General features: G+C 40.9%; 1 protein-coding gene across 4 annotated transcripts in view; it reads left to right on the top strand.

Moving 5' to 3' along the window:
- Positions 1–13149, top strand: part of ANKS1A (ankyrin repeat and sterile alpha motif domain containing 1A) — a 390648-nt gene that overhangs the window by 280773 nt on the left and 96726 nt on the right. For all 4 annotated transcript variants that reach the window (XM_077295484.1, XM_077295481.1, XM_077295483.1 and 1 more), the window contains one exon: positions 9403–9528. In XM_077295484.1, the coding sequence (XP_077151599.1) occupies positions 9403–9528 (126 nt within the window). The remainder of the gene's footprint in view (positions 1–9402; positions 9529–13149) is intronic.

The raw sequence follows: 13149 nt of genomic DNA, 5'->3' as shown, positions 1-13149 counted from the left end.
ACAACTTCTTAATTTTAGGCAATTCAGCAGATCATTGTCTTTCCCAGTTGGGAAAGGTCTATATCCGTTCTAGAACACTTGGGTTGGTTGATAAATTCTGAAAAATCCTGGTTGCAACCCTTGAGGGTCCAGCAATTTCTCGGCCTCGTTTTAGATTCAGAAAATCAAAAATGTTGTCTGCCAACTGATTAAAATTATTCACATCCGTCAAGATGGTGGCTTAACAAAAATAACTTGTCCTCAGGACTTCCCTGGAAGAATCGCATATCCCGTATAGTAACTACAGACGCCAGTCCCTCCGGATGGGGGCCCATATGGGGGATATTGTGGCCCAAGAACAATGGAATCTCCAGATAGAAAGCTCATCTAACCTGAAGGAACAATCGGCGGTAGAGCTGTCAGTTAAAAAAACTCCTTGTATACCTGCAAGGTCACCATGTCAGAATTCTCTTGGACAACCAGGTGACGGTGGCCTATATCAACCACCAAGGTGGGACCCGATCCCAGGCTCTGATTGAAGTAGCAGAACGCCTTTTCCAGACAGCTGAAAGACATTTTCTATCTTTGACAGCGCTTCACATATGAGGAAAAGACAATACCACAGCAGATTTTTTAAGCCGCAACACGCTGAGGCAGGGAGAGTGGTGTCTGAATGGAGCTATCTTCAGCCAGATTGCTCGCATGTGGGGTCAGCCGGACATAGACCTTTTCACCACCAGGAAGAACAGAAAAGTAAAACAATTCTGTTTTCTGAATCCGGGGTAAAAACCCCTTATGGTGGACGCCTTCCTACAAAAGTGAGATTTCAAACTGGCCTACGCTTTCCCCCCGTTGTTGTCCCTGTTGCCTCTGGTAGTAAGGAAGATCAGAGAAGAAAGGGCGAGGATTATACTAATTGCGCAGTTCTGGCCCAGGAGAGCTTGGTTTTCATGGCTGAGGACAATAACAGTCTGCGATCCCTAGGTACTTCCAGATCTTCTTGTCCAGGATCCAGTCAATCACTCACGAGTAGCAGGGCTCCACCTGACGGCGTGGAGTTTGAAAGGGCATTATTAAGAGATAGAGGATTCTCCCCCAATCTAATAGACACCCTTCTGAAAAGTAGAAAATCAGTTACAACCAAAATCTATGCTAGAACCTGGAGACGATTTCTTGCCACTTATGACCTTAAAACCAAAGAGGGGGTACCTATAGGGCAGATTCCTGAAATCTTGCAGAAGGGTCTTGAATTAGGTCTGGCTACTAGTACCCTGAAAGTGCAGGTTTCGGCCCTTGGTGCCTTATTTAATTGTGATATAACGAAAAATTACTGGATATCCAGATTTATTAAAGCAGCTGGCAGAAGTAATCCGACTAACCAAAAGGAAGGAAAACTGCACACTTTAGATGTTAGAAGGTGTCTTTTTGAGTAGCTTTCTGTCACTGATCCCTAGAAAAAGACAACGCCTTATTCATATCTTTCCAGGGTGCTAGAAAGGGTTTTAGGGTTTCAAAATGTACATTAGCAAGATGAATTAGGGAGGATATCTCTCTAGCTTATACAGTAGGTGGCGGTCCGGCTCCACAGAACCTAAGGGTGCATTCTACCCGGGCCATGGCAACCTCTTGGACTGAAAGATCTGGAGTTTCCATCGACCAGATATGTAAGGTGGCTACGTGGACATCCCCTTGCACCTTTTTTAACCACTATAGGCTAGACATGGGTGCTTCCTCTGAGCTCACCTTCGGGTTAAGGGTGCTGCAAGCTGTAGTCCCTCCTTAAGCTAGTTTTACATCTCTGTAATTCTCTCATGGTGCTGTCATGGGAGTCTGTATAAAGCATTAAGTTACTTACCGGTAATAGCATTTTTCGGAGGCCCATGACAACACCCTTAGTTTCCTCCCTTAAAGTATGGGTGCGCACGTCTTCCACTTATAAGTTTTCACATGGGTAAATTGTTAAAGTTGTATATATTTTATATGCCATTAACCATGGAGGTTCTCTCAAGCTCTGTAATCCATCTGATGTGTGGGAGAGGTGCCACCCTTTTGTATCTGTAGGTTTCCTGTTCCTGAGGGGCGGATCCCCTCTTTCGTGGTGCTGTCATGGGCCTCCGGAAATGCTGTTACCGGTAAGTAACTTAAGCTTTCGGACTGTCGAGTGCATTGTTTTCCATGAGAAAAGCCGCCGCCAGTCGACATGTCCGTTGGCACTTTCTAATAGGGAACACAGGAGCTGAGCGAGTGCTATTGTGCATGGCAAAGTTGGCTGTCGACCAAAGCATTGTACAGCTGACTGCAATTTAATGTTTATTTGCCATCTTAAAGATCTAAAAACACTGAAGCAGCAAACCAGTGAAAACCAAAATTTGTCAGTTTCAACACTTTTGGCCACAACTGTACACTGAAAGCTGTCAGTGAGTAGTGTGGGCAGGGTTAAACAGCTCAGCATTTAGAGAACTGTGATTTTATCAAAATGACAGCATGCAGACCAGTAAGTGACACATAGCTGAAATCAGGATCTCTGTTCTTATGTCATGCTGCTCTCAGATGGGAAACAAAAACCTGATGATATTTCCTTTTAAGCTGTGTAGTTTAAAAAATGGGGTTACTTTTTAGGGGAATCTCCATTGTTTTTCCATGCTAGGGGCTCTTCAAATTCGACATGGCATTCTTAATTTATGCCATCCAAAATTGTGCCCCAAATGTCAAGAGTATTCCTTCCCTTCAGAGCCCTGCAATGTGGCCAAATTGAAATCATACTGAACCACAGCTACATGGACTGTGTTCAAAGAAGTGTCTCAAGAGACCTTTAAACCATTAAAACTGAGTTTTTATTACAAATATAAAAAACACATACACAAACAAGAACCGTCAATAGGTACCTCCAAACAAACCAACAAGGTTGGATACAATCAGCTGAAGCCAGACATGTAATTTTCAGAGACAGGATTTAGAGGGAACATGCATAAAGATATAGAAATACATATATATTAGACTATGGTACTCTAAATATGCTACCAGGATTTGAAAAAACGCATGTATTCTGCTGCAATCTTAAAAAAAACTAAACAAGGATTTTAACAAAAAACCGATATTGTGAACATTCACAATTTAATGCACTTCCTATTTGGTGTCATAATAAGGATGCATAAATTTACTTTTAGTCCAAAGATCAAAAAGGGCGCATGTAGTTAGCTACAATCATGCAAGTACCACAGCAAGGGTTTGCGTAGAGACATTACACCATAAATAAATAAACAATTCCCTATGCTCGGTATCAAAATGCTACTACTGTGATCAAACTATAAGTAATAAAAGCACCCCGTGCCTCATCCATATTACCTGCTCCGTGTCTGTCACAAAAATACTCGGCCGAGTGGCCTGCTGATCCAACGAGCCCCGACGCGCGTTTCATGTTTTGCTTCTTCCAGGAAGAAGCAAAACGCGAAACGGGTGTCAGGGCTCATTGGATCAGCAGGCCACTCGGCCGAGTATTTTTGTGACAGACACAGAGCAGGTAATATGGATGGGGCACGGGGTGCTTTTATTACTTATAGTTTGATCACAGTAGTAGCATTTTGATACCGAGCATAGGGAATTGTTTATTTATTTATGGTGTAATGTCTCTACGCAAACCCTTGCTGTGGTACTTGCATGATTGTAGCTAACTACATGCGCCCTATTTGATCTTTGGACTAAAAGTAAATTTATGCATCCTTATTATGACACCAAATAGGAAGTGCATTAAATTGTGAATGTTCACAATATAGGTTTTTTGTTAAAATCCTTGTTTAGTTTTTTTTTTAAGATTGCAGCAGAGTACGTGCGTTTTTTCAAATCCTGGTAGCATATTTAGAGTACCATAGTCTAATATATATGCATTTCTGTATCTTTATGCATGTTCCCTCTAAATCCTGTCTCTGAAAATTACATGTCTGGCTTCAGCTGATGTATCCAACCTTGTTGGTTTGTTTGGAGGTACCTATTGACTGTTCTTGTTTGTGTATGTGTTTTTTATATTTGTAATAAAAACTCCGTTTTAATGGTTTAAAGGTCTCTTGAGACACTTCTTTGAACACAGTCCATGTAGCTGTGGTTCAGTATGTTTTCAATGTTATATGAAGTGTTGCCCACTCCCTAGGGGAATATGGGCTTGGGTATTGTGTTCACAATTAATGTGGCCAAATTGTAGGTTCCAACCACATCTTGAGTATTGTTGAACTGAGGAGAAATTTCACAACAAATTGTGGGGTCCATTTTCTTGTTAGACTTGCAAAAATGAAAACTTAGAGGCTAAAATAACATTCGTGGAAAATACACTTTTTTTTTTTTCATTTCACTTTGCATTCATTCTTGTGAAGTACCTAAAAGTTGCGGTTTTGAAAACCTGAACTTGAAAAATGGGCTTTTGAGAGGGGGGTTTCTTACATATTGCCGCTCCAATTTCACTTCAAAAGTGAAGTGGTCTCTGAAAGAAACAGGTTTGTAAAAGTTGTTGAAAATGAAGAAATAAACTGTTCTAACATTCTAACAAAAAAAGTATAAGAAAATGATGATGACAAAGTATATATACAGCTCTGACAAAAATTAAGAGCCCACATCAAAATTTTCAGTTTGCCTGATTTATCTCTTCATAGGTATATTTTTGAATAAAATGTAAATTGCTCTTTTAGTCTTTAAACTACTGACAACATATCTCCGAAGTTCCAAGCAATACATTTTGTATTTATTTTTTGAAAATGAGAAATGTTCAATTTAAAAAAAAAAAAAAAAAATCCTTTGCTTGCAGACCTCAAATAATGCAAAAAAAAGTTCATAATCATTTAGAAACAACAATACTAATATTTTAACACAGGAAGAGTTCAGAAATCAGTATTTTGCAGAATAATCATGACTTTTAATCACAGCTTTCATGTGTCTTGGCATGCTTTCCACCAGTCTTTCACACTGCTTCTGGGTGACCTTATGCCACTCCTGGTACAAAAATGTAAGCAGTTTTTCTTTGTTTGATGGCTTGTGACTATCCATCTTCCTCTTGATTACATTCCAGAGGTTTTCAATGGGGTTCAGGTCTGGAGATTGGGCTGGCCATGACAGGGATTTGATGTGATGGTCCTTCACCCACATATTGATTGACCTAGCTGTGTGGCATGGCGCAATGTCCTGCTGGAAAAAACAGTCCTCAGAGTTGGGAAACATTGCCTGAGCAGAAGGAATCAACTGTTTTTCCAGGATAACCTTGCATGCGGCTTGATTCATACATCCTTCGCAAAGATTAACCTGCCCAATTCCAGCCTTACTGAAGCATCCCCAGATCATCACCGGTCTGCTACCAAATTTCACGGGTGCAAGACACTGTGGCTTGTATGCCTCTCCAAGTCTCCGTCTAACCATTAGACGACCAGGTGTTGGGCAAAACTGAAAATTAGACTCATCAGAGAAGATTACCTTTCTCCAGTCCTCTATGGGTCAGTCCTTATGGTCTTTGGCAAACTTAAGCCTGGCTCTCCTTTGGTTCTCATTGATGAAAGGATTTTTTCTAGCTTTACATGACTTGAGCCCTGCTTCTAGGAGCTTGTTGTGAAGTGTTCTTGCCGTGTACTTCACCCCAGCTGCCATTTGCCATTCCTTTTGTAGGTCACTTGCTGAGTGACATTCGAATAAGATGAGTCATCCCGGTCAGTGGAGAGTCGTTTTCGCCCTCTGCCAGTCTGTAGCTTTGTTGTCCCGAATATCTGCTGCTTCACCTTGTTGTAATGGACTGCAGTCTTAGAAATTTATGGGTGGAGGCAACATGACGCTCACTGTATCCCTCTACTAGTAAAGCCAGAATTGAGCCGCCCTTTTCCTCACTCAAGACTTTTCTTTTCAACTCCTTTGGCATGGTTACAAGGTTTTTTTTCCAATCCTATTACTTTTGGGATATTACTAGCACTTGTTTTGCTATCCAGCTTGTCCTATTGCAAGAGGATTGTAAACACCACACCAGTGTTTTTTGTACTTTCCTTCGTTAAATAAGATTTGGTTCAGGTGATCACCTGATCAGAAGCACATTAAGTAGAATGAGGTGTACTCTGGTTGGAATTCAACTGACACTGAAATGGAATAGCTGTCAGACTTAATAATAATAATAATAATAATAATAATCTTTATATAGCGCCAATATATTCCGCAGCGCTTTACAGTTTGACAGTTTCAAACACAACAGTCATAGGTAACAACGTTAACAATACAGTAATAAAGCAAAAATAAGACAAAATAAGACGACCCTGCTCGTGAGAGCTTACAATCTACAATGAGGTGGGGAGATACAAAGCACAGGTGTGTATTTACAATGGTGTATTTACAGTGATGGTCCAGCCATCTTCCGGGGGTGGGGGTAGATGGAAGTAGTGAATGGGTTACACACGCACAAAAACATAAAATGAGTTTGATTAGGGAACGTGATAGGCCGCTCTGAACAAATGTGTTTTGAGCGAGCGCCTAAAGCTATGCAAGTTGTGGATGGTCCTAATGTCTTGGGGTAGAGCATTCCAGAGGATTGGCGCAGCACGGGAGAAGTCTTGGAGTCGGGAGTGGGAGGTACGGATTAGTGCAGAGGTTAGTCGAAAGTCATTTGCAGAGCGCAGAGGTCGCAGACTTGTAGAGAAGCTGATTTTTATAAAACTGTGCAGTGATCTCTTAATTTTTGCCAGAGCTCTATATATGGTAGCTATTATGAGTATGGTGAAAATCTGTATCAGGAACATAAAAAATGAAAGTTTGAAAATTGCAAAGTGTTGCGCATTTTCATAAAATGTCATATATTTTCATAAATAAACACAAATTATATTGATGGAAATTTAAACTGTGAACATAATGTGTCATGAAAAACTCAGAATCACTAGTGTATGTAGAAGTATTCCAATGTTATTACATAAAGTGATACAGAATGGAAAAATGTGTCCTACTCATGAAGGGGTTAAAAAGTGGGGGAAAAAAAATTTAACTTTTTTTTAGCTTCTTCTACTATATAAAACCAAATTAAAATCAATATTTTGATTTATCACATTAACCCCTTAATGACAGCCAATACGTCTTTTAACTGACCTCAGATATAAGAGAAAAGCCTCCCCATACAGGTGACAATCCAGCAGCTGTTGACTGTACACTATAGCTGACAACTTGCTATATCAGCCACGATCAGTGTTGTCACCGTACATATATGTTTAACCCCTTAGATGCTGCTGTCAATAGTGACTACATCATTATAAATGGTTAACAGAGTGTGGGGGCTTCCTCTTTTTCTAAACTGGGGCCCTCAGATCATTATTTTGTGGTCCTGATGTTTGCGATGGCAATTCACAACCAAATAGCGGCCTTAGAGTCTGACAGCTCTAGTAATCTGTTCAGAAGTAAGAGGCATTTAGGTGGTAAAAATACACATTTTCATTTCTGTCATACCACTTTGCATTAATTCCTGTAAAGTACCTGAAGGGTTAATAAACTACCTGACTGCAGTTTTCAATATGTCTAGGGGTGCTGTTTTTAAAATGGTATCACGTTTGGGGGTTTCCCAATATATAGGACCCCTAAAGTCACTTCAAACATGGATAAGTCCCTAAAAAAATAAATTTTGTAAATTTCCTTGAAAAAATGAAAATTTGCTGCTACATTATTAAACCTCCTAAAATGCTAACAAAATAAAATAACATTTTACAAATGGTGCTGATGTAAAGCCGACATGTGGGAAATGTTATTTATTAATGGATTGCTGTGGTATGACTATCTGGATTAAAGAAATAATCATTCAAATTTAGAAAATTGATAATTTTTTAACTTTTTTCTCAAATTTTTGATATTTTTTATAAATAAACACAAAACATATTGACCTAAATTTACCATTATCATAAAGTATAATGTGTTACGAAAAAACAATCTCAAAATCACTGGGATTTGTTGAAGCGTTGCAGAGTTATTACCACATAAAGTGACACTGGTCAGATTTCAAAAATTTGGCTCCGTCACTAAGGGGTTAAAGCCCCAGTTCAGCTGCAAAAAAACACAAATTTTTTGTTAAAGAAATTAAACGTAAAAAAAAAGTGAAATTTAGCTGTAAACATTAAAGCTTTAGTAAAAGAAGTATTGTTTCTCCTTGCAGAGAGTGACATGATAAGCATGTCGAGGTGAGGAGACTTAAAGCCGCAATGATCCTCTGGGAAATATGCAAATTGTCTCTTCAGAGAGGAAGAGGACTAGAACTCTAGTGTCACCTATTGGAAGTAGCAATCCTAGCAGTCAATGTCGATCCTTTAACGAGCCTTGTCACATGACTTAGGATAATAGCCAAACCAGAATCTCAATTTGCAGACACTGTGTTTCGGGTTACTGCCCCTCATCAGTGCAAAGCGGAGTTCTAGTCCTCTTCCTCTCTGAAGAGACAATTTGCATATTTCCCAGAGGAGCATTGCGGCTTTAAGTCTCCTCACCTCGACATGCTTATCATGTCACTCTCTGCAAGGAGAAACGATACTTCTTGGATCCCGTTCAGATGCCTCTCAATCAGCCAAACCAGATATCCGCTTTGCACTGATGAGGGGCAGTACCCCGAAACAGTGTCTGCAAATTGAGATTCTGGATTGGCTATTATCCTAAGTCATGTGACAAGGCTCGTTAAAGGGTCGACATTGACTGTTAGGATTGCTACTTCCAATAGGTGGCACTAGAGTTCTAGTCCTCTTCCTCTCTGAAGAGACAATTTGCATATTTCCCAGAGGAGCATTGCGGCTTTAAGTCTCCTCACCTCGACTTGCTTATCATGTCACTCTCCGCAAGGAGAAACGATACTTCTTGGAGCCCAAGCTTTAGTCCAGAAAGGGTTAAGATTTTCTTCACAGGACATATGATGAACAAGCTATGGATTGACAGTGAGTCCCACTGACCCATTAGGCTACTTTCACACTAGCGTTTTTTGCAATACGTCGCAATGCGTCGTTTTGGCGAAAAAACGCATCCTGCAAAAGTGCTTGCAGGATGCGTTTTTTCACCATTGACTAACATTAGCGACGCATTTGCGACGCATTGCCACACGTCGCAACCGTCATGCGACGGTTGCGCCGTGTTGTGGTGGACCGTCGGCTGCAAAAAACGTTACATGTAACATTTTTGCTGCCGACGGACTGCCATTTGCGACCGCGCATGTGCGGCCGGAACTACGCCCCCACCTCCCCGCACCTCACAACGGGGCAGCGGATGCGTGGAAAAACAGCATCCACTGCCCCCGTTGTGCGGCGCATTCACTGCTAGCGTCGGTACGTTGGCCCGACGCTCTGCGACGGGCCGAGTACGACGCTAGTGTGAAAGTAGCCTTACTGTCGCATACCCCCTTAATTTTAAACCTACCTTGTACCGATTTGACGTGATCTGCTTGTATTCCTGCAGTTTCATGATGTCCTCCCAAGATCTATGCCTTCCATTCCATCAGAAGAGCACGATATCAGGCTTGAATCTGCAAGAAGTAGATCAGAAAGCAGAGAGCGCCACAAGGTGCCAACATCTGTGAAGGAGGTTTGTTTTGTTTGTTTTTTTCAATAGATTTGTCAGTTATGGATGTTTAGGTCTGTGTTTTGTTTTTTGTTTTTTTTAGTTAGTACAATTTAATTTTTCATCTTATGTATACTTGCAAAGTAGCCTGCCTAATTTGTATGGGAGACAGTATGTGAAATTGGAGACATGTAAGAAAAATTTCAAAGAATGGATTAAGAATGACAGAGCTTTCTGCTGTAATGTTGGTTACATATTTAAAAAGTCACCAATAATATTACTATGTTGGTGAAAAGTCTCTGCATGTACAGTTAAGAAAACAAAAAGTAGATATCTATCAGTCCCTGGCCTAATCTCCTCTCCAATGTTATACCAAATGATTTGCGTTTATAAGCAAAGTTGTTGTAAAGCACGTAGTAAATTCACCTTTATTTTTCTTCCTGTGTCTTCTACTCAAAGGATGAGAAATTGTGACAATAATACAATATTTTAACCCTTTAACGATCGCCAATACGCACTAAAACAGTGGCCGATAAGGGATCTTATTCTCTCATTGCCGTTTTAAAACTGTGAACGGGAATAAGGTTAAAGCGCCCGCCAGCATCGGAAATTCTCTGCAGTTTCAGCTACCGAGGGTAGCTGAGACCCTAGAGACCATGATCAGGGACGGTTTTTCTGGTCTTCCTTATTATGTCATCATCCAAGAGTATGCCCGCAAAATGTTTTCCACTTTTTTCTTATATGTCAAGTAGAAAAAGTTTACTTTTTCACTTATGGTTTTTAGGTGATCTCTGAGGGGAATAACAACTATCCGGGAGAAATTCAAAGGTTCTTATTGTTCCCATTAGTCGCATACATACCGCAGACATCCATCAGACATCCATCAGTCTGAGTATACATGAAGTGTATATCCCCTAAGAGGTCCTTTCTGTGCGATAAAGTATTTGTACATATTACACTCATTTAAGCTGATGGTCCTTATATGAGTAGGGATGTCCCGTATATTAGGGTGCCATGTACAAAACTATCGTCATGATGCTGAAATATGCATATGTATGCCAAGGTGTATTAACGAATTATTCTTACCCTTTAAACATAGGTGGCCCAGTGTCATGACCCCAATTCTGGAACCATGACAGGTCACATTATGTATGCAGGATAAATCCTTTCATAATGTATATTATTATAGGGAAATAAGGAAGGTCCGGTTTAAAAAATGACACATAAAGATGAAAAAGGTGATTTTTAGGGTCAATACATAAGTTGTAAGTATGCAGCATTACACCTTACAAATAACAGACAAAATTTAGCTCCTCATTCAAGCCAGTAGTATGTACCGTATTAAAATGGGTAATCCATCTGGTCTCCCTTTTGATCATTTTATCCCAGTCGCCACCTCTTATTGGTTTGGAGATTTTCTCTCTCACCATAAAGACCGCCGTCTTTTTCTCTTTTTGGCAGATGTTAACGTGTTTTGCCAGGGGGGTATCTCTTTTATGCTGTCGCCCAGGTGTTTTCCAATCCTCCGTCTTAACTCTCTTCTAGTTTTCCTGATTTATTCAAGACCACGATCGCATGTGGCCTTGTACACAATGCCTTTTGTACGGCAGTTTATAAAATCTCTGATTTGTAAATATCTCTTAGCGTTTCCTCTAAAGGTTTTTCCAGTAGCGATGTATGGGCAAGATACACATTTCCCACATTTATTACACCCTTCAGTGTTGCAGTCGACCCACATTTTCTTATTTGGTGTGGTGAAGTGGCCACGGACAAGTACCATCCCTTACAGACCAGTCATGTTTATTATATGTGACCCGTGGATATGAATCAAGATTTCCACTGATATTCATATCTATTTTAAGTATGGGCCAATGTTTAGCGAGAATGGATCTCATTTTGTCCGCTCCATTTGAATAGGTGATAATGAATCTAGTCAGTGTCTAATTCAGGTCTACTGGCTGGGGACAACAAATCCATCCTATCCCTTGATTTAGCTACCTTGAAGGCCTTTTTTAGTACTTTTTTGGGGACCATCTCTGAAGGAAACTATCCCTCAGATCCTTAGCATGCATCTTGAAAGTTTTTTTCGTTGGTGCAATTTCATTGCATTCTTAGGTATTGCCCCTTTGGAATTCCTCTCTTGAGTGGTAGGGAATGGTTATTCTCCCATCTCAAAAGTGAACTCTAGGCCATGAATTTTCAGTAATTTGATGTTGCCAGATAACCTTTTGTCATTTTTTCAATTGATGCATCAAAAGAAGGCAGTGTGGATTGATTGCATTCAAAGGTAAAATGTAAACCAATGATGTAAATGTTCAAACTGTTAACAAATTCGCTGAATTGTCCTTCATCCGTACCCCACCAGACAAGGAAGACATCGTTAATGAGACTCCAGAGGTCGATTTTCTCTGTGTACCTCTCATTCAGGTCTGTGAAAACCACGGTTTCCTCCCACCAGCCCAGGAGAAAGTTTAGATGGAGGGTCGGAGAACACCTGGGCGACACTGAGCATTAGAGAGACCCCCCTGGCAAACACATAATTAACCCCTTAACGACCACCGATACGCCTTTTAACGGCGGCCGCTAGGGGTACTTAAACCACAGCGCCGTTAATTAACGGCGCTGTGGAAAAAGTGAATAGAGCCCCCAGAGTCAGATTTTCTCTGTGGTCTCGGTTGCCGGGGGTAGCCGAGACCCCAGAGAACATGATTCGGGGGGGTTTTACCGACCCCCGAGTTGCGATCGCCGGTAATTAACCGTTTACCGGCGGTCGCAAAAAAAAAAAAAAAAAAAACGCGATTTCCCATTTAATTTCTCTGTCCTCCGATGTGATCGCACATCAGAGAACAGAGAAATGGGGTCCCCGATAGCCCCCCCCCCCCCCCCCCGATACTCACCTGTCTCCCCCGGTGCTCCTCGTGGCTCCCGATGGGCGTCGCCATCTTCTTCCGGCAAAAAAAACGGCACCCGGGAGATCTTTGGGGTCTCGTCTGCCGAGGGTAACCGAGACCCCAAAGAACATGATCTGGGTCGGTTTTTACCGACCCCTGTTTTGCGATCGCCGGTAATTAACTGTTTACCGGCGACCGCAAAAAAAAAAAAAAGCGATGTGTAATTCTCTGTCCTCTGATAATAATAATAATAATAATAATAATTTTATTTATATAGCGCCAACATATTCCGCAGCGCTTTACAACTTATAGAGGGGACTTATACAGACAATAGACATTACAGCATAACAGAAATCACAGTTCAAAACAGATACCAGTAGGAATGAGGGCCCTGCTCACAAGCTTACAATCTATGAGGAAAAGGGGAGACACGAGAGGTGGATGGTAACAATTGCTTTAGTTGTTTGGACCAGCCATAGTGTAAGGCTCGGGTGTTCATGTAAAGCTGCATGAACCAGTTAACTGCCTAAGTATGTAACAGTACAGACACAGAGGCTATTAACTGCATAAAGTGTATGAGAACATGATGGAGGAACGTGATTATGTTGTTGTTTTTTTATTAATAGGCCACACAGGGATAGTTAGGTTAATGCGTTGAGGCGGTAGGCCAATCTGAACAAATGAGTTTTTAGGGCACGCTTAAAACTGTGGGGATTGGGGATTAATTGTATTAACCTAGGTAGTGCATTCCAAA

The sequence above is a fragment of the Ranitomeya variabilis genome, chromosome 3 (genome assembly GCF_051348905.1).
Source record: "Ranitomeya variabilis isolate aRanVar5 chromosome 3, aRanVar5.hap1, whole genome shotgun sequence".
Taxonomy (NCBI): Eukaryota; Metazoa; Chordata; class Amphibia; order Anura; family Dendrobatidae; genus Ranitomeya; species Ranitomeya variabilis.
This window is presented reverse-complemented; position numbering and strand designations above follow the sequence as displayed.